The 20,181-nt window shown below is 45.0% G+C and overlaps 1 protein-coding gene across 5 annotated transcripts in view; it reads right to left on the reverse strand.

Annotated features, from left to right (window-relative positions):
* The window catches only part of LOC115179787 (ras-associated and pleckstrin homology domains-containing protein 1-like), a 74,600-nt gene that overhangs the window by 12,186 nt on the left and 42,233 nt on the right, over nucleotides 1-20,181 (reverse strand). For 2 of the 5 annotated variants that reach the window (XM_029741549.1, XM_029741548.1), the window contains 7 exons: nucleotides 17,851-17,973; nucleotides 16,974-17,079; nucleotides 16,020-16,639; nucleotides 10,888-10,977; nucleotides 10,459-10,533; nucleotides 6,119-6,196; nucleotides 2,510-2,669 (listed from right to left, as the gene is read on the reverse strand). In XM_029741549.1, coding sequence (XP_029597409.1) covers nucleotides 2,510-2,669; nucleotides 6,119-6,196; nucleotides 10,459-10,533; nucleotides 10,888-10,977; nucleotides 16,020-16,639; nucleotides 16,974-17,079; nucleotides 17,851-17,973 — 1,252 coding nt within the window. Of the gene's footprint in view, nucleotides 1-2,509; nucleotides 2,670-6,118; nucleotides 6,197-6,482; nucleotides 7,994-10,458; nucleotides 10,534-10,887; nucleotides 10,978-16,019; nucleotides 16,640-16,973; nucleotides 17,080-17,850; nucleotides 17,974-20,181 lie in introns of those variants that run through there. The other 3 variants (XM_029741550.1, XM_029741551.1, XM_029741552.1) reach the window with 3 other exon arrangements.

Raw genomic sequence — 20,181 nt, forward strand, 5'->3', positions numbered from 1 at the left:
GGACAGAGAGTGTGTGTGAAACATGCTTCAATCCAGACTTGCCTGCACCTACCACGAGTGCTTCCTCTAGCAGCCTAAATAACCATGCTGCCTGCACCTACCACGAGTGCTTCCTCTAGCAGCCTAAATAACCATGTTGCCTGCACCTACCACAGGTGCTTCCTCTAGCAGCCTAAATAACCATGCTGCCTGTACCTACCACGAGTGCTTCCTCTAGCAACCTAAATAACCATGCTGCCTGCACCTACCACGAGTGCTTCCTCTAGCAGCCTAAATAACCATGCTGCCTGCACCTACCACGAGTGCTTCCTCTAGCAGCCTAAATAACCATGCTGCCTGCACCTACCACGAGTGCTTCCTCTAGCAGCCTAAATAACCATGTTGCCTGCACCTACCACAGGTGCTTCCTCTAGCAGCCTAAATAACCATGCTGCCTGTACCTACCACGAGTGCTTCCTCTAGCAACCTAAATAACCATGCTGCCTGCACCTACCACGAGTGCTTCCTCTAGCAGCCTAAATAACCATGCTGCCTGCACCTACCACGAGTGCTTCCTCTAGCAGCCTAAATAACCATGCTGCCTGTACCTACCACGAGTGCTTCCTCTAGCAGCCTAAATAACCATGCTGCCTGCACCTACCACGAGTGCTTCCTCTAGCAGCCTAAATAACCATGCTGCCTGTACCTACCACGAGTGCTTCCTCTAGCAGCCTAAATAACCATGCTGCCTGTACCTACCACAGGTGCTTCCTCTAGCAGCCTAAATAACCATGCTGCCTGTACCTACCACGAGTGCTTCCTCTAGCAGCCTAAATAACCATGCTGCCTGTACCTACCACGAGTGCTTCCTCTAGCAGCCTAAATAACCATGCTGCCTGCACCTACCACGAGTGCCTCTTCTAACATTAGAAAGGCTGGGCGCCCGTCCCTGACTCACTCCATCACAGACAGATGAACAGTTGCACATTCACAGACAGTCTTGAAAACACAAACGGGTACAATACTAGCTACTACCTAGACAACACTACAAGTTGACACTGTCCGAGTGTCCACATTGTCTCAGTGTCACAGTACGCCTCACTCTCTCCAAATATCTCCCCCCAAGTTTCTCCCAGTATATCCACCAGTATAATTCTCAATATTTCACCCACCCCCAGTATAACCCTGTATCTCCCATTATCTCCCCTGTATCTCCCCAATATCTCACTCTCCCCCAGTATATTCCTAGTATCATCCTCAATATCTCACTCTCCCCCAGTATATTCCCAGTATCATCCCCAATATCTCACTCTCCCCCAGTATCATCCTCAATATCTCACTCTCCCCCAGTATATTCCCAGTATCATCCCCAATCTCACTCTCCCCCGGTATATTCCCAGTATCATCCTCCATATCTCACTCTCCCCCAGTATATTCCCAGTATCATCCCCAATATCTCACTCTCCCCCAGTATATTCCCAGTATCATCCCCAATATCTCACTCTCCCCCAGTATATTCCCAGTATCATCCCCAATATCTCACTCTCCCCCAGTATCACCCTCAATATCTCACTCTACCCCAGTATATTCCCAGCATCATCCTCAATATCTCACTCTCCCCAGTATATTCCTAGTATCATCCTCAATGTCTCACTCTCCCCCAGTATAGTCCCAGTATCATCCTCAATATCTCACTCTCCCAGAATAATCCTTAATATATCACTCTCCCCCAGTATATTCCTAGTACCATCCTCAATCTCACTCTCCCCCAGTATATTCCCAGTATCATCCTCAATCTCACTCTCCCCCAGTATATTCCTCAATATCTCACTCTCCCCCAGTATATTCTCAGTATCATCCTCAATATCTCACTCTCCCCCAGTATATTCCTCAATATCTCACTCTCCCCCAGTATATTCCTAGTATCATCCTCAATCTCACTCTCCCCCAGTATATTCCCAGTATCATCCTCAATCTCCCCCAGTATATTCCCAGTATCATCCCCAATATCTCACTCTCCCCAGTATATTCCCAGTATCATCCTCAATATCTCACTCTCCCAGTATAATCCTTAATATCTCACTCTCCCCCAGTATATTCCCAGTATCATCCTCAATATCTCACTCTCCCCCAGTATATTCCCAGTATCATCCTCAATATCTCACTCTCCCAGTATAATCCTTAATATCTCACTCTCCCCCAATATATTCCCAGTATCATCCTCAATATCTCACTCTCCCCAGTATATTCCCAGTATCATCCTCAATATCACTCTCCCCAGTATAATCCTCAATATCTCACTCTCCCCCAGTATATTCCCAGTATCATCCTCAATATCTCACTCTCCCCCAGTATATTCCCAGTATCACCCTCAATATCTCACTCTCCCCCAGTATCATCCTCAATATCTCACTCTCCCCCAGTATATTCCCAGTATCACCCTCAATATCTCACTCTCCCCCAGTATCATCCTCAATATCTCACTCTCCCCCAGTATATTCCCAGCATCGTTGCCAGTATATACACATACCCATTTGCAGCTCATTGATGTTCTCCACCAGTGACCAGTCGGGGCTGTAGCCACAGTGGGACTTGTCCAGCAGGCTGTCCAGCACCTGTCTGACAGTCTGTCTCTCATCCACCATCATGGTCTTGGAGCTCTCATCCGACATGTGCACCCGGATCACCAGCTGGAGGAGGACAACGAAGAGGGACGAGGAGGAGGAAGAGGTGCAGAACAGTCAGGCTCTTCGTATAGAACAGTTCTCTCACTAGCCTGAGTGCCAGTCTGTTTGTGCCATCATGCCAAATCTTTGTCATAATGAACGTTTGGCTTGAGAATGACGGCAATGGAGTTAGCAAGAGCTTAACCTCGTCCGCCGGCTGGCTCCCTCTCGGTTGAACTGTCAGGTTTTTACAGCGCCTCAAAACGGGACTTGACTGGAAGTCTATGGCAGGAGCGGACTAAACAACTGCTGGTTTTAATTGGCTGATCTATTCGTCCATCACCATCTAGCATAACCCTTAAAACCGCCCCCCCCCCCTACATTTTGGACTTCAAAGCGCACGGAGCAGAAGTGATATAAACAAGGACGTGAGTTTGGAAAATCTGAAAGTACATGTCTTAGAAATAGTTCACACAAAAACTTTATATGCAGCAACTCGGAATCAAATTGGGCTTCCCCAAATTAATATGGTCAATGTGATATGTTTATTTTAATTGGCGATTTGCCATGTATCAAAGTTCCATCTAATACAGCTGTAGCAGGCTCGCTCCCTGTCCTGCCTCGATTTTAAATCACACCCCTTTCAAGTCCCATCTAATACAGCTGTAGCAGGCTCGCTCCCTGTCCTGCCTCGATTTTAAATCACACCCCTTTCAAGTCCCATCTAATACAGCTGTAGCAGGCTCGCTCCCTGTCCTGCCTGGATTTTAAATCACACCCCTTTCAAGTCCCATCGAATACAGCTGTAGCAGGCTCGCTCCCTGTCCTGCCTCGATTTTAAATCACACCCCTTTCAAGTCCCATCTAATACAGCTGTAGCAGGCTCGCTTCCTGTCCTGCCTCGATTTTAAATCACACCCCTTTCAAGTCCCACTTTGTTGCACAGTGTTACCAGGCTCTATGCACCAGATACTGGAGCCCGGGGATGAGGTTAGCAAGAGCATAAACAGATCTGGGACCAGGCTACTTCATAACATAATTGTTGATATGAAATCAATTTCAGAGGGATGTTTCAGTGCCCCAAGGACAACTATTGAGGATGTGATTGAACCTGTGATATGCACCTTATGCCACAGTATGGTGTCACAACATGCTGGTTAAATACAGGCTGCATCTGAAATGGCACCCTATTCCCTATATAGTGCACTAATTTTGACCAGCGCCTTTCAGAAGTAGTGCAACTACTGTATATAGAGAATAGGGTGCCATTTTGGACGCACCCACAGTGTATTTACCAAGTGGATCTAAAAAGGTCATGGCTCCAAAGATTGAAACGGCCTTCAATTGAACTTAGTCCTGTCTCCATGCTGCCATCTAGAAAACATATCTAACATACACAATGTTCAACAAATTCAGGCCCCTGTTCTGCTGCAGTCCTTGTCTCCAGCGCTGGTTTGGTCCATTGAATGTCCATTGAATGTGACTTAATACCACTGCGACAAAATCCCCCTTGTGTCACTACTGGGCTCCCCTAGCCCCAGCAGTGTGAGGGTAGGCGGTTAGAGTGGTGGGCCAGTAACCAAAAGGTTGCTGGTTCAAATACCAGAGCCAACAATGTGCCTTTGAGCAAGGCACTTAATCCTAATTTGCTCCAGGGGCGCCGTAATTCTATGGCTGACGCTGTAAAACAACACATTTGACTGCACCTATCCGGTGTACGGGACAATAAAACATTTGTTGTTGTGTGTGTACGTGCTTGTGAGCGTGTGTGACATGGTAGGGAGAAAAACACAGCCAGAACCCATGGAAGTGCTCAGTAATCCCCTCCCACAGGGACTACAACATCAACTCACTAAGTTAGTAGAGGCGATCAAATAGATCTCGAAACCAAACTGTAACCAGGAAGCGGCTGTGTCCTAGACATGGGCATCCATTGAGTTTGACCTACATCCACAGTCATGGGTTAAGTCCCAAACGGCACCCTATTCCCTATACAGTGTACTACTTTTGGTCAAAAGTAGTGCACTATATAGTCAATAGGGTTCCATTAGGGCCGCATGCATAGAACCCCCCCCCCAAAAAAAATCCTCCCATTCTAAATCATAGGAGTCCAAATCCTGCCCTCCTAAAAACAAATCTAAAATCCTAGCCTCTAGCAAAGTGGAGGTGGAATCGGTTGCAATGCAACGGTCAATCTTTGCTGCATTTTATATCGCAACACGGTAATATAGAGCAAATTCAACAACACACACAGTTTCAAAGCAACATTCACAAAATGTTGTGAAGAGAGAGCGAGAGGACGATAAAGGGGAGAAAAGGATGAAAGAGCGGCCATCAGCGTTTTTCTACAGTGATGTTATACGCCAACATACTTGAAGAGGGCACAATCTTTGCATGCTAATATCTTGTGTATTTTTCTCCTGAAATGGATCAATTTAATCTAGCAGCTGGCTCAGTCAGTCAGTGTGGACTGAAATGGATCAATTTAATCTAGCAGCTGGCTCAGTCAGTCAGTGTGGACTGAAATGGATCAATTTGATCTAGAAGCTGGCTCAGTCAGTCAGTGTGGACTGAAATGGATCAATTTAATCTAGAAGCTGGCTCAGTCAGTCAGTGTGGACTGAAATGGATCAATTTGATCTAGAAGCTGGCTCAGTCAGTCAGTGTGGACTGAAATGGATCAATTTAATCTAGAAGCTGGCTCAGTCAGTCAGTGTGGACTGAAATGGATCAATTTAATCTAGCAGCTGGCTCAGTCAGTCAGTGTGGACTGAAATGGATCAATTTGATCTAGCAGCTGGCTCAGTCAGTCAGTGTGGACTGAAATGGATCAATTTAATCTAGCAGCTGGCTCAGTCAGTCAGTGTGGACTGAAATGGATCAATTTAATCTAGAAGCTGGCTCAGTCAGTCAGTGTGGACTGAAATGGCGGGTCTACTCTCTCCATAATGTACTGGGAGAATAAGAGCACATCACTCTGTTCAATGGAGCCGTTTCATTCAGAGCAGTTGCACTTCATTCAAGCTCACCCACACTGGTGAAATGGCCCGATGGCCTGGAACTGGTGCCTGGTGCGGCTCACAGAACCAATTCACTGACTGGAACACAGTGCAAAAGGACTCCAGTTGTTCACAAAAACAAGACTTGTTTATATCAACCCAGAGAATAAGCAGTCTGTGAGCGTGTGTGTGCAAAATGTCTGATTGTCTCTCGTTCTCCCTCTCAGACACAGGCATGCACGCCCCACACACACAAACAGGCACATGCACTCAAACACGGCAATGACCTATTTTCTTAGCGTTTCACTGCATGTCTTTGAATGAAGTTAGTTCACACAGTGAATCTGAAGCAGATATGGAGAGGACCTTATGGAACTATGTATCACAATGGGAACGGACAGCACATACTGTGGAAAAACAAGTGTAGAAAAAACGCTGTATGCGGTTTGTACATGGGTTAGGTCAGAACATTACCTTTTTGACTTGCGCCTCCTTGATTTTCTCCAGGGCCACTCGGATCTTCTCGGCCTTCACTTTGGCCCCCTGCTCCTCCTAGACACAGAGCAACAGTTAACACACACGCACACAGGCAATGGCCAAACGCATACACGCACAAAAACCAACAGGAGCCTTTAATACTGAGCCAACCTCCTCCTCAATCACCTTCTCCTCCTCTTTCCATACATCCTCTCGTCATAGGGCAGACAGCTGATGCCCTCTGAACTCCATTTGCCAGAGTGAGACCAACACCTCATCAGTCAGTACCACTCAGTCATTGACAGAGATGCATAAGCGAAAACATACTGTGCATTCCATCAATGGCCCTGGAATCGTTTACCTGGCCCCTCCAGCAAGACGCCATCACCTCCATCTCTGGTACGGCCACCACAACACAGAACGCGTGTCCTCACACACAGATCAGCCCAACACGTCCGACTCCAACAGTAGATAGCCCTAAAATCACCAGTGCTCCATCGGTAAAAATGAAAAGAAAAGCGCTCAAAGATGGCCGCTCTTTCATCCTTCTCTCCCCATTATCGCCCTCTCTCCCTCTCTCTCTTTCTCTCTTTCTCTCTACTAGAGCAGAAGCCGAGATGAGGAAATCCCTTTGGTCTCGCTACACGGCGGATGGGACACAATAGTGGAGGATCCCCCAAATGGCAAGAATCTGCAGAAGATATGAAATCCGGTCCTAAAAGCATCAGTGTCCTCCACTACAAAACAAAAAAACAAAGACGCTTACATAGCACAGAGAGAAAGCCTAGACACTACACACACACACACACACACAAACAAAAGGGGGGTTTTCCCGATGTTGGAATGTCGCCATTCCAAAATCCCGATCTTCTCCTTCCAAGACCAAGACCAGAGTCCAGATGAATGGCAGAAAGCAATGTAGAGAGCGAGATCTTCGTCTCAGTCCTTCAGGAGTAACGGAGACCAATGCAAAGAGACTTCAACCTGCTTCCACTCCCTTCTCCTCTGACACACTACAGCCAGGAAAGCACGACCAGAGTGGAGTGTGAGAGATAGTACAGGCTCCTTGACACACGCACCCACCGGCATACACGCACAAGATGAGCACTACTAACCCCTCAGAGACGAGACGTCCCTCCCCCTTCCATCCTCGCTCTCTCGAACAGCTGCGGAGTCCTGGGAGCGTGCCCAATCGCCGAGCCATAATCCCCACGCAAACAGGAGAACCCCTTCACCGGCTGGCGACAGAGAGGACCCCTCTGTCCCGTCACCCAATCACCTCTCACCAACCAGGGGGACCCGTTCACCAGACCCTCTTCCCCCTTATCCAATCAGTGCAGGGGTAGCTGTGACCAGCTTTAATTTGCCCCCCCCCCCCCGACAACAGTAAACAGGGAGTGGTATTAGGGTAGTGAATATTTGGAGGAGGGGGGGTTGGGGTATTAAGATGCAAGCCTCTTATCTGGGAACCCTCTCCATGACTCAGACTACCTTTCTGCATGAGTGGCGGTGTAATGCAAGAACGGCACTGTTTAGCCAACCCGCAGTGACAGGCTTTCCGTGTGGAGTGTGTATGTATCTGTGTGTGTAAGGGTTCAAAAGGACCAATGGAGTATTAAAATATGGAGTCAATCCCAGTCACACTTAATTTAGCTTTGGGACTGCGAAACCCCTTCTCCATGTCCCCCTCCACAGCACTTTGCATCCTGCATGCTCCTCAGTAAATACTGGAAAATAGATCTCTCCTTCTCTACTGCAGGCACTTTCCTACTGCATTTTCACAGGATTCCATGAAGGCTGAATTTAAAAAAGGAATTTCTGCTGTGCCTATAAAAAGCCGGTCTCGCTCTTTCCCTTTGAAGTTTTACCCTCTCTCCCTGTCTGTTGTTCCCCTCCCTCCCTCCCTCCCTCTCTCGCTCTCCCCATCTACAACTCTCTATACTTCGTAGTTCTATTCTGACTCATGAAGCAGGGGAGAAGGGATAGTGTGGTGAAACATCTCTCTGTGTGTGTGTGTGTGTGTGTGTGTGTGTGTGTGTGTGTGTGTGTGTAAAAGTGCAGTGTAACACTGACATACAAACCCTCCCATTGCCACAAACACCTCAGGCACTCTGTCGCTAAACCCATTTGGATGGCATTCTGAACACAGACATAGACGGTTGGCTTAAAAACAGCTCATAAACAAATAGCCTTGTGCTACATTGGACTAGTACAACTTCATAATTAGTCAATTAAATCATACGGCCCCAAAATTCGGGGGCAGACGGATTTTGCGTTTGTATGTGTGTTTAAGAATTTGAGATACTATGTCAGAAGACATACAGATGCGCGCCTCCTCCTACCCACAATCCTCCAGTGTTGGCATCCGTAATATTCGAATGAGCAGCGATACAGGAAGCGCCCCCTGAGAATGACTGCATAATTCCGTTCCCATACACATTATGATATTTTAGGCCTTCCGCATAAATTAAAAAGTGCTTGACAAATTTGTTTTGGGTCTTCTTTTGTGTAGAGCTAATTGTTTATTAACAGATTTATTCATACGTCAGATGGCCTTGGCTAGCGTTTGCGCTAAATCAAAGAACGCCGAAAACAAACGCTCTTGAATCTGTGCATCTAAAACAATGTTGAAGCGTCACAATAGAGATCGATTTCGTTAATTTACAGCATCGACAGAAACACAGTACATCTCCATACTTCACCCTAGAATACAGTATCTATCGCTAACTGCTCTCCGTGTATCCCAGGACTAGCACTTGGCTCAGCTGCTTTCGTTTTGAAGGCAAAAATCAATCATGATAGAAAGTGGCCAACTTTACCAATCCACCAAATTCAACATCTGACACACAACCATCAAACAAATGCCAAGAATGTACTTTACTCTGCAAAGCTGTGGGAGGGAGGGGAGAAAGGGTGCTAGACTAAAGATGATGGATAAATAAAACACACAGAGACAGAGAGAAAAAGAGAACGAAGGAATAGTGGAGCACAGAGACGGGGAGAGAGAGAGAGAGAGCGACCCTCTTTTCTAACCCTAAAGAGGATTAGGCGATTCAAATAAAACAGGCCAGCATTTTTTTGGGACAAATATCTTAAACAACATACTCTATCTACACTGCTCTTTATTTTCTTCATGGAAATTTCCCTCTGCGTCACTTCACTGCACCAGACCAGTCAGTAACCTATAAATGACTCGGCTTGTTATTTCTCTTTAGCTTTGGAGAGGAGGGTCAGGTCAAATCCATTGACGTTTTCAGCTAAGTAGCCTTTTATCAACCATGAGGAGGAAAACATGTTTAAATCTTGGCTCCTGTTAGTTTCAGAACCATGCTTACCATACCAGACAGGGTTGGGGTCAATTCCACTAACATTATCCCAATTCTTTAAGAAACAATGAAGAACATCGGAATCTCTGTTAACTAGCTGTTATGATCTAATTGAAATGGAATCGACGCCAACCTTGACACCAGTGTTTCTCAACCTTTATTTGGACCAGGCGGCTGCAAGCTACTGGTTGACCACTTCCATTAAAACGAGCACTGGAAAGTTGTCAGAATCAGTGTCAGACAACTAACCGCCTGAGGGACTGGTAAGCAACAACCCAAGGACCAGACCCGGCCCGTGGGCGGCAGGTTGAGGAACACTGGTTTATACCATAGCATTAGTGGCTCACACACCAAAGACTTCATAATAGAAAAGGGAGCGTTCAGAGTTACACACACATCCAGCTCCATTTCTCTAAGCTCAGGCATGCAGTCATGCTCCAGACCTAGTGCAACTGAACGCAGCCCATATGTAAGGGTTTATTATAAACAACACTCCAGATTTGGGTCAAACACATGTCAAGTACTTTCAAATTCTACTCAAGAAAAGCTGCGCTTGATTTAGCACTTCTGGGATTATGTCGGTTCTATTGCCCCAGGCAAATCAAGTCAAGAACATTTGAAAGTATTTTACATAAGTGTATATGACCCAGGTCTGTCCGCAAGACTGTCATGACAGTGAAGTTAGATGGAGTGCAAAACTGTACTGAGCCGCAGCGCCAGTTACCTACCCTGCATTTCTTTCCCCCTACTAGACAAAAGGAGTGCAGGGAATCAAAATGGACACATCAGCACAGGGAGGAACAAGAAAAAACATGGATAACGGCGAGATATAAGCAAGGTCTGCATGCAGGAGAAAGGGCGAGAGAAGAAAGCTACGGAAGGATGAGATAGAAGTAAAACAAGCCAATCAGGTCAATCGAGCACAGTGGGTGGGTGTTGGCACCGTGGGAGGAGCTTAGGGAGATGGTAAAGAGGTGTAGTTCAAGCACAAGCAAGCGAATGAGGCGTCACCTTGGTCAGCAGGTGAGAAGGCTTTCCTGCAATGCTTTTCAGAATGAGGGACGTTTCTCTGTCCAGATAGGAGTGCTTGGTGGCGCAGAGGTGAGGAGAGAAACAGATAAGACAGTCAGTGCAATGATTCTCAATGGCTCATTAAAAAATGCTTTTGAAGGGTGGGGGGAGAGAGGTTTAAAAAGTGTGGAAGCAAGAGAGGTCCAATAGTTGGAGCATTGATTGTGGTGGTCAAACTAGATAGCTGTGGATGGGGAAGAGAGAGGATTTATCAAAGGCACACTTTCTAAAGATGATACTGCTGTGATTGCTGAAGGTGATCGCTAACACTCACCTGTACACAATCACACACATACATGTCTTGCTTTTTCTCCAACACATGCACACACACACACACACACCGACACATGCGCCCACACACACACTTACAGTGTCCAGATCCACTTCACCCTCCCGTGAGGTGAAGTCAAGCTGCCGTCTGGCCGGCTTACCATTGGCCCGTCGCAGTAGTGAGGCATGCTGGGAAACGGGGAGGTGCATTATGGGTGCAGAGAGGATGCAAACACACACAGTTAACATGCATGGGGACAGGGAGGTTTACTTTCCACTTCTTCAGTCTCCCCATCGCATACTGATTCTATATGTGGTCATGTGTGGCGCTAGCAATGCCAGGCTGTGGGTTCAATTAGTGATAACGTGCTACATACTGGATGTATGAACGCACTGTACTGTTAGTCACTTTGGATAAAAGCCTCTGCTAAGTGGCATGCACATATACACACACACACACATATATATATATATATATATATTTTCTCGTATCCATCTTGTAAACCTAAACTAAGTTCCCGTACCTAAGTCAAGCAGGTTGAGTTGACAGCCAAACAGGTACAGGAGATACATTGTAATCCATATCACACATGCAGACTTCAGGGATTACAATGCATTCCCTCACTGTAATGTAAATACCACACTTCCCAATGGGTAGTATACACACACACACACACACACACACACACACACACACACACACACACACACGCACACAACATTGTGTGTTATACGGATAGCAAACAAATGTAATACAATGAGTTGTAGGGTGCACATTTGGCATGCAGCTGGACTTGAAAACATCATGCAGTGTAAGTGCACCATGCAGGGAACTAGTGTGGTTTCCAGAGGGCGCGCGTACACACACACACACACTCACTCACTCATCATCACCATACCATTCATCATCATACCATTCATCACCATATCATACCATTCACCACCATCATACCATTCACCACCATACCATTCATCATCATACCATTCATCACCATCATACCATTCATCACCATATCATACATCACCATGCCATTCATCACCATACATCACCATTCATCACCATACCATTCATCATATCATTCATCACCATACCATTCATCACCATACATCATCATACCATTCATCACCATACAATTCATCACCATTCATCATCATACATCACCATGACATTCATCACCATATCATTCATCACCATCATACCATTCATACCATCCTACCATCACCATCATACCATTCATCACCATACATCATCATACCATTCATCACCATATCATTCATCACCATATCATTCATCACCATATCATTCATCACCATATCATTCATCACCATACATCACCATACATCATCATACATCATCCTCACCATATCATTCATCACCCTACATCACCATACCATTCATCACCATATCATTCATCACCATTCATCACAATATCAATCATCACCATACATCATCATTCATCATCATTCATCATTTCATCATCATACCATTCACCATATATCACCATACCATTCATCACCATATCATTCATCATATCATTCATCACCATACATCACCATACCATTCATCACCATATCATTCATCATATCATTCATCACCATACATCATCATACATCACCATATCATTCATCACCATACCATTCATCACCATATCATTCATCACCATACATCACCATACCATTCATCACCATTCATCACCATACATCACCATACCATTCATCACCATTCATCACCATACATCATTCATCACCATATCATTCATCACCATACATCATCATACCATTCATCACCATACATCATCATATCATACATCACCATGCCATTCATCACCATACATCACCATTCATCACCATACCATTCATCATATCATTCATCACCATACATCACCATACCATTCATCACCATACATCATCATACCATTCATCACCATACAATTCATCACCATACATCACCATACATCATCATACCATTCATCACCATATCATTCATCACCATCATACCATTCATACCATCCTACCATCACCATCATACCATTCATCACCATACATCATCATACCATTCATCACCATATCATTCATCACCATATCATTCATCACCATATCATTCATCACCATACATCACCATACCATTCATCACCATATATCATCATACCATTCATCACCATACATCACCATACCATTCATCACCATACATCACCATACCATTCATCACCATTCATCACCATACATCACCATACCATTCATCACCATTCATCACCATACATCATTCATCACCATATCATTCATCACCATACATCATCATACCATTCATCACCATACATCATCATATCATACATCACCATGCCATTCATCACCATACATCACCATTCATCACCATACCATTCATCATATCATTCATCACCATACATCACCATACCATTCATCACCATACATCATCATACCATTCATCACCATACAATTCATCACCATACATCACCATACATCATCATACCATTCATCACCATATCATTCATCACCATCATACCATTCATACCATCCTACCATCACCATCATACCATTCATCACCATACATCATCATACCATTCATCACCATATCATTCATCACCATATCATTCATCACCATACATCACCATACCATTCATCACCATACATCATCATACCATTCATCACCATACATCACCATACCATTCATCACCATACATCATCATACATCATCATACCATTCATCACCATACCATTCATCACCATATCATTCATCACCATATCATTCATCACCATACATCACCATACCATTCATCACCATATCATTCATCACCATACATCATCATTCATCATCATACCATTCACCATACCATTCATCACCATACCATTCATCACCATATCATTCATCACCATACATCACCATACATCACCATACCATTCATCACCATATCATTCATCATATCATTCATCACCATACATCATCATATCATTCATCACCATACATCGCCATACCATTCATCACCATATCATTCATCATATCATTCATCACCATACCATTCATCACCATTCATCACCATACATCATTCATCACCATACCATACATCACCATACATCACCATATCATTCATCATCATACCATTCATCACCATTCCATATACCATACCATTCATCACCATACCATTCATCATACACCATACCATTCACCATCATACCATTCATCATCATCACCATACACCACCATACCATTCATCACCATACCATTCATCATACATCATACCATTCACCATCATACCATTCATCATCATCACCATACACCACCATACCATTCATCACCATACCATTCATCATACATCATACCATTCACCATCATACCATTCACCACCATACCATTCATCATCATCACCATTCACCACCATACCATTCATCACCATACCATTCATCATACATCATACCATTCACCACCATTCCATTCACCACCATTCATCACCATTCACCTCCATACCATACACCACCATATCATTCACCATATCATTCATCACCATTCCATATACCATACCATTCATCACCATACCATTCATCACCATACCATTCATCATACATCATACCATTCACCACCATACCATTCACCACCATACCATTCACCACCATTCATCACCATACCATACACCACCATACCATTCACCATCATACCATTCATCATATCATTCACCACCATACATCATACATCATACCATTCACCACCATACCATTCACCACCATACCATTCATCATCATCACCATACACCACCATACCATTCATCACCATACATCATACCATTCACCACCATACCATTCACCACCATTCCATTCACCACCATTCATCACCATACCATACACCACCATACCATTCACCATCATACCATTCATCATATCATTCACCACCATACATCATACCATTCATCACCATACATCATACCATTCACCACCATACCATTCACCACCATATCATTCATTCATCATACCATTCACCACCATACCATTCATCATCATCACCATACACCACCATACCATTCATCACCATACATCATACCATTCACCACCATACCATTCACCACCATTCCATTCACCACCATTCATCACCATACCATACACCACCATACCATTCACCATCATACCATTCATCATATCATTCACCACCATACATCATACCATTCATCACCATACATCATACCATTCACCACCATACCATTCACCACCATATCATTCATTCATCATACCATTCACCACCATACCATTCACCACCATACATCACCATACCATTCACCACCATTCATCACCATACCATACACCACCATACCATTCACCATCATACCATTCAGCATATCATTCACCACCATACATCATACATCATACCATTCACCACCATACCATTCACCACCATACCATTCATCATCATCACCATACACCACCATACCATTCATCACCATACCATTCATCATACCATTCACCACCATTCATCACCATACCATACACCACACCATTCACCATCATACCATTCATCATATCATTCACCACCATACATCATACCATTCATCACCATACATCATACCATTCACCACCATACCATTCATCACCATATCATTCATCATACCATTCACCACCATACATCATACCATTCATCACCATACATCATACCATACACCACCATACCATTCACCATCATACCATTCATCATATCATTCACCACCATACATCATACCATTCATCACCATACATCATACCATTCACCACCATACCATTCACCACCATATCATTCATTCATCATACCATTCACCACCATACCATTCACCACCATACATCACCATACCATTCATCATCATACCATTCATCATGTTCGAACAAACAAAGCACAGCAGCAGTTTATTTTCCCCCCTAACCAAACAGCCTTTCACTGTTATAACTCAAATAGTCAACCCACCCTGTTAGTCTGCATAAAGGAGGTCCCACAATGCCCTATTAACGGCATTCATTACCCTGCTCAAACTAAAAGCCTGTACATGAAAAAGGGCTTTTGATAGGCTGAGATAACTGGGCCTTGTTTGCAGGCTGACTCTCATACAGACGACAACAGAGGAAAGAAATGAACAACCTGTCAATGTTTCACTAAGAGATATTTCTATTCATGGTACATCTTAGTTACTTTTTAAGAAATAATTGGGAAAACAGGATTGTGAAGATTGGAGTGTAGGTAGGTATGAGTGTGTGTGACTTACCTCAGTACTGGCCGGGCCCTGTGGTGGCTGGGGGCCTTGGGACTCCCCTTCCTGCTCGGCCCCTCCTGCTGTCCTAGACAGCACCTTGTCGATATCCAGAGAGTCCATGCTGGACGCAGACGCAGAATTAACACTGGACCTCGAGGAGTGGCCCCCCGCCTCGTGTTCACTAACTGCGCCAACTGAGCCCGTCCTCCGGTGCTGCGAGGACGAGGAACCCGCCGAGGGGTGCCGGAGGGTGGCAGAGGAGTAGGAGGAAGAAGTCTGGTGCGCTGCCTCGTCCATGCTGAGTGACGCCTGCTCTAACTGGGCTGTGATGTCGTCCAGCGAGAAGTTCGATGCAGACGGGCGCCCGTGGGAGTTGGAGCTGCCCCCTCGGACGGTGGAGGCTGGTGACGCCCGGGTACTACTGCTGGTGCTGCCCCCGCTGCTACCCCCTCCACCGCTGCCAGTCTGCTTGGCACTGGCGCTGCGACCCCCCGGGCCTCGTTGTTGACATTTAGCCTGGCGGGCGGTGCCGGTGTTGGGCTTGCTGATGGTGCTGAGCTCCTGTTCTATGGAACACAGGTCAGCCATCAGGGCATCCAGGTCTACGGTCTCTGTCGTCTGGTTCAGAGCCTCTGTAAGGAGGGGGAAAAGGGGAGTGTGAATCCACCTTCTTTTGTATACACACATGCTAGTAGAGACATGCTAGTAGAGACATGCTAGTACACACATGCTAGTAGAGACATGCTAGTAGAGACATGCTAGTACACGCTAGTACACACATGCTAGTAGAGACATGCTAGTACACACACACAAGCTAAAATATTGATTTCATGAAAGCGTGACAGTTGAAAAGGTAATTTTGCACAGCAGTAAAGCAAGGTTGTTGTGGGTCACACAGGCATGTCACAGACACCATGCTCTGCAGGAAGTAGGTAGGGCATATAGGTCTGAGTGTGTGTGTCTTACCATTGATGTTGTACATGGAGAAGCGGTAAGAAAAGTTAGCCATGTTGGTTTCCTGTCTGAGAGGGGCCTTCTGGACTGGCTTCTGTGGCTTCCCGTCATCCAGGCTCTGTAGAGGACAAATCACAACATCTTAAAAATATTCTCTGATACTTTTGTATACTTTTTAGGCCACTAGTTCTGAATGTAGCGCACACTAGCCAAGTGGTCCAAAAATTGCATACGTCACAAAATCATTGCTCTCTTGCTCTACTGTCTGTGTGTCTTGCTAGCTGTCACTCAAATGGCGAGGGGCTGAAGCTCATTGGCTGAAACTCAAATTGCTAGGGGACTGGCCCACGTGGGGGTAAATGTAGGTAAAATGGCACCACAGATTCCAGAAAACAGTAGTTTTCAAACTAAGGATTTAATGGCTAATTGAGGTAAGACAGTAATTCTGCTCATAGATTGTGCATGTATGAACTACACATGAAACAATCCAGCTCAAAGCAAGAGGTTTAAAAAATGCTTACTAGTTGCCAAAGTACCGCCGCATGTCTTTAATCCATAACAATACAAGACCAGACTTTAACAGGCTTGAAGGAAGTGTAAGAAAGCTAACATGACTTAGCGAAAGGGTGGGAGGGGTGGTAAATAGGATAATATGGTTGCCGGGATACGGTTACCAGGATACGATTGCTAGGGTACGGTTACTAGGTTACAGTTACTTGGACATGGATGCATGGATACTGTTACTATGATATTGTTGCTAGAATAGGATTACTTGGATATGGTTTGCTAGGATACCGTTGCCAAGACATGGTATCCATGACATGGCTGCCAGGATATAGTTGCCAGGCTACTGTTGCCGGGATACACCCATCCTCCCCTACTGCAATACCTGTGTGAGTTTGTCCAGCTCTCCCAACCAGGCTCCAAACATTTTGTCCAGGTCCTGGTCTTCCTTATCACTGTCCTCCTCCACTCCCCCGTGGTCCAGCTCATCGTCAGACATATCTGCCATCTGGAGACAGACACACACACACACACACACACACAATACTTCATTTGACTATAGAAATCACATTACAATCAAAACGATTCAAATGTTTCAATTCACGAGCACGCATGCATACGTGCACACATTTACCAAGAGAGAATTCTATCGCACAGTGGCAGCGATGAACCCACACCTTCACCAGCTCAACCTTCTTATATATATATATATATATATATATATATATATATATATATATATATATATATATATATATATATATATATATATATATATATATATATATATATATATGTTACCATGGCAACCGCCAAAAAGAGCTCTATAATGTGGAGGGATATGGCTGCGCAGCGGCATGAGGCTATTCCCTGTTGTGTCTGCCAGAGATGCAGTGTTCCACATGCTGGATGCCGTTGGAAGGCCTACTGAGTTGAGCCAAGGCCTATTCCCACACGAGTGGCTGCCCATACTGCTTTGGCTGTTTTGTACAGTAGTGAGCACTGAAATGACCGCATCGCCCGTTCCACATAGGGGCCACATCAATTCATAAAAAGAACATTATGGCTTCAATAAACCCATCACGCCTATGGTCAGAGATTGGCGATAAGAGTCGAAGTCGACTGTCAGCCACAGCCAATCACGAACTCTGTCCCAAATCACGCCCTATTCCCTTTATAGTGTACTTGGGCTTTGGTCAAAAGTAATGCACTATGAAGGGAATGGTGTGCCACTTGGGACGTAGCCACGGTATTCTGTATCACAGAGCCTCATCGTGGCGTCTAATGATAATGACAGAGCGCCCTCTTGTGGACAGATCAGAAAATAGGTGATGTTTGTGTAAATGTCCCACCTTTTACACTGCTGGGATAATGACTCAGTGTTTAAATCATGTGCAGTGTCATGACTCAAAGCCACACCGGTAGAACTTGAGCCAGTGACACTACAAGCCTTTAAAGCCCCCTAGGGGTGAGCGTGTGTGTGTGCGCACGTTCATGCTTCACGGAAGGCCCCACTCGAAGCCCCTTCCCTAACCACCACCCACATCTGTGGCTAAACCAATCTCGAAACCCACTCCTTTCTGATCCACTCCAACCTCAGACAGACAGAAGCATATTTGACTAATAGCTGACCCCTTCACATCCTCTTCTGATACCATTAAAAGTATGACCAGTGACCCCTTCACATCCTGTTCCTATTGCATCACTTCCTGGTTGGATTGGGAGAGAGTTTAGTGGGGGAGTATTTGGAATGAAAACAGCATAGGATCTAGTCAGAGGAATGTCATCTTATCTTAATCTAGTGACAGGCTACATGAGGACATGGGGAGGCAGGGCCACGCACAGTGGGACACAAGAAAACACTCCCTCACACACGGTCACATACACGCGCACGGACGCACACCCTCTACCACTAAACCGTAACCACGCCCCCCTCCGTCCTCTTTTTACACACGCAATTCTCTGAGAGCACCACTAGTGAGGGGTGAGACAGAAACAAGCACACACACGGTGGGTGACAGGATCAATGGCATGGCAGCAGTGTGTGGCAAAGTCACCTAAAGACACAAAAAGCCCAGTCTTATCCCCACAATATTACCCTGTGTTCCTACAGTACATGAACCCCTACAACAGCCAGACCTGGGTTCAAATAATATTTGAAATCTTTCAAATACTTTGAGCGTTTGCTCTAGCCTGCCAGGCGGGCAGGGTTGGCAGTTCGGGGCCTATTCTATGGGTTCCATTGCACCAGGAGAGCTCAATCAAGCACAGATAAAGTATTTGAAATGATTTTCAAATAGTATTTGAAGCCAGGTCTGATAGCAGCCCATTCAGATGGAACAGTTAGGAGCTCAGGCCTAAGGGCATCTCATTGGTGTTCCAGGGGGTACAGTGTTTCCCCCTAACCGTGCTGTGAGCCTCTTGATGGGGGACTGTACCAGACAACAGGGCCCTCCATAGGTACATAGTTGACCCCTGCTTTTCGTACAGTGTGTATACTCGTTTTCCTACCTTATCAGGACCCCAATGTTTTGACAGGGTAGGAAAACAAGAACTTATTATTTTTTTGAAAAGGCAGGACTTTTTTCATGTCCTGAATTTGTTCAAATGCTATTTTAAGCTTAAGGGTTAGGTTTATGGGTTTGGGGTTAGTGTTGAAGAAAATATGATTTTTAATTGTCAAACATTTTTATTCACCAAAAATTCCTGACATGTC

Source organism: Salmo trutta, chromosome 39 (assembly GCF_901001165.1).
Source record: "Salmo trutta chromosome 39, fSalTru1.1, whole genome shotgun sequence".
Classification (NCBI taxonomy): Eukaryota; Metazoa; Chordata; class Actinopteri; order Salmoniformes; family Salmonidae; genus Salmo; species Salmo trutta.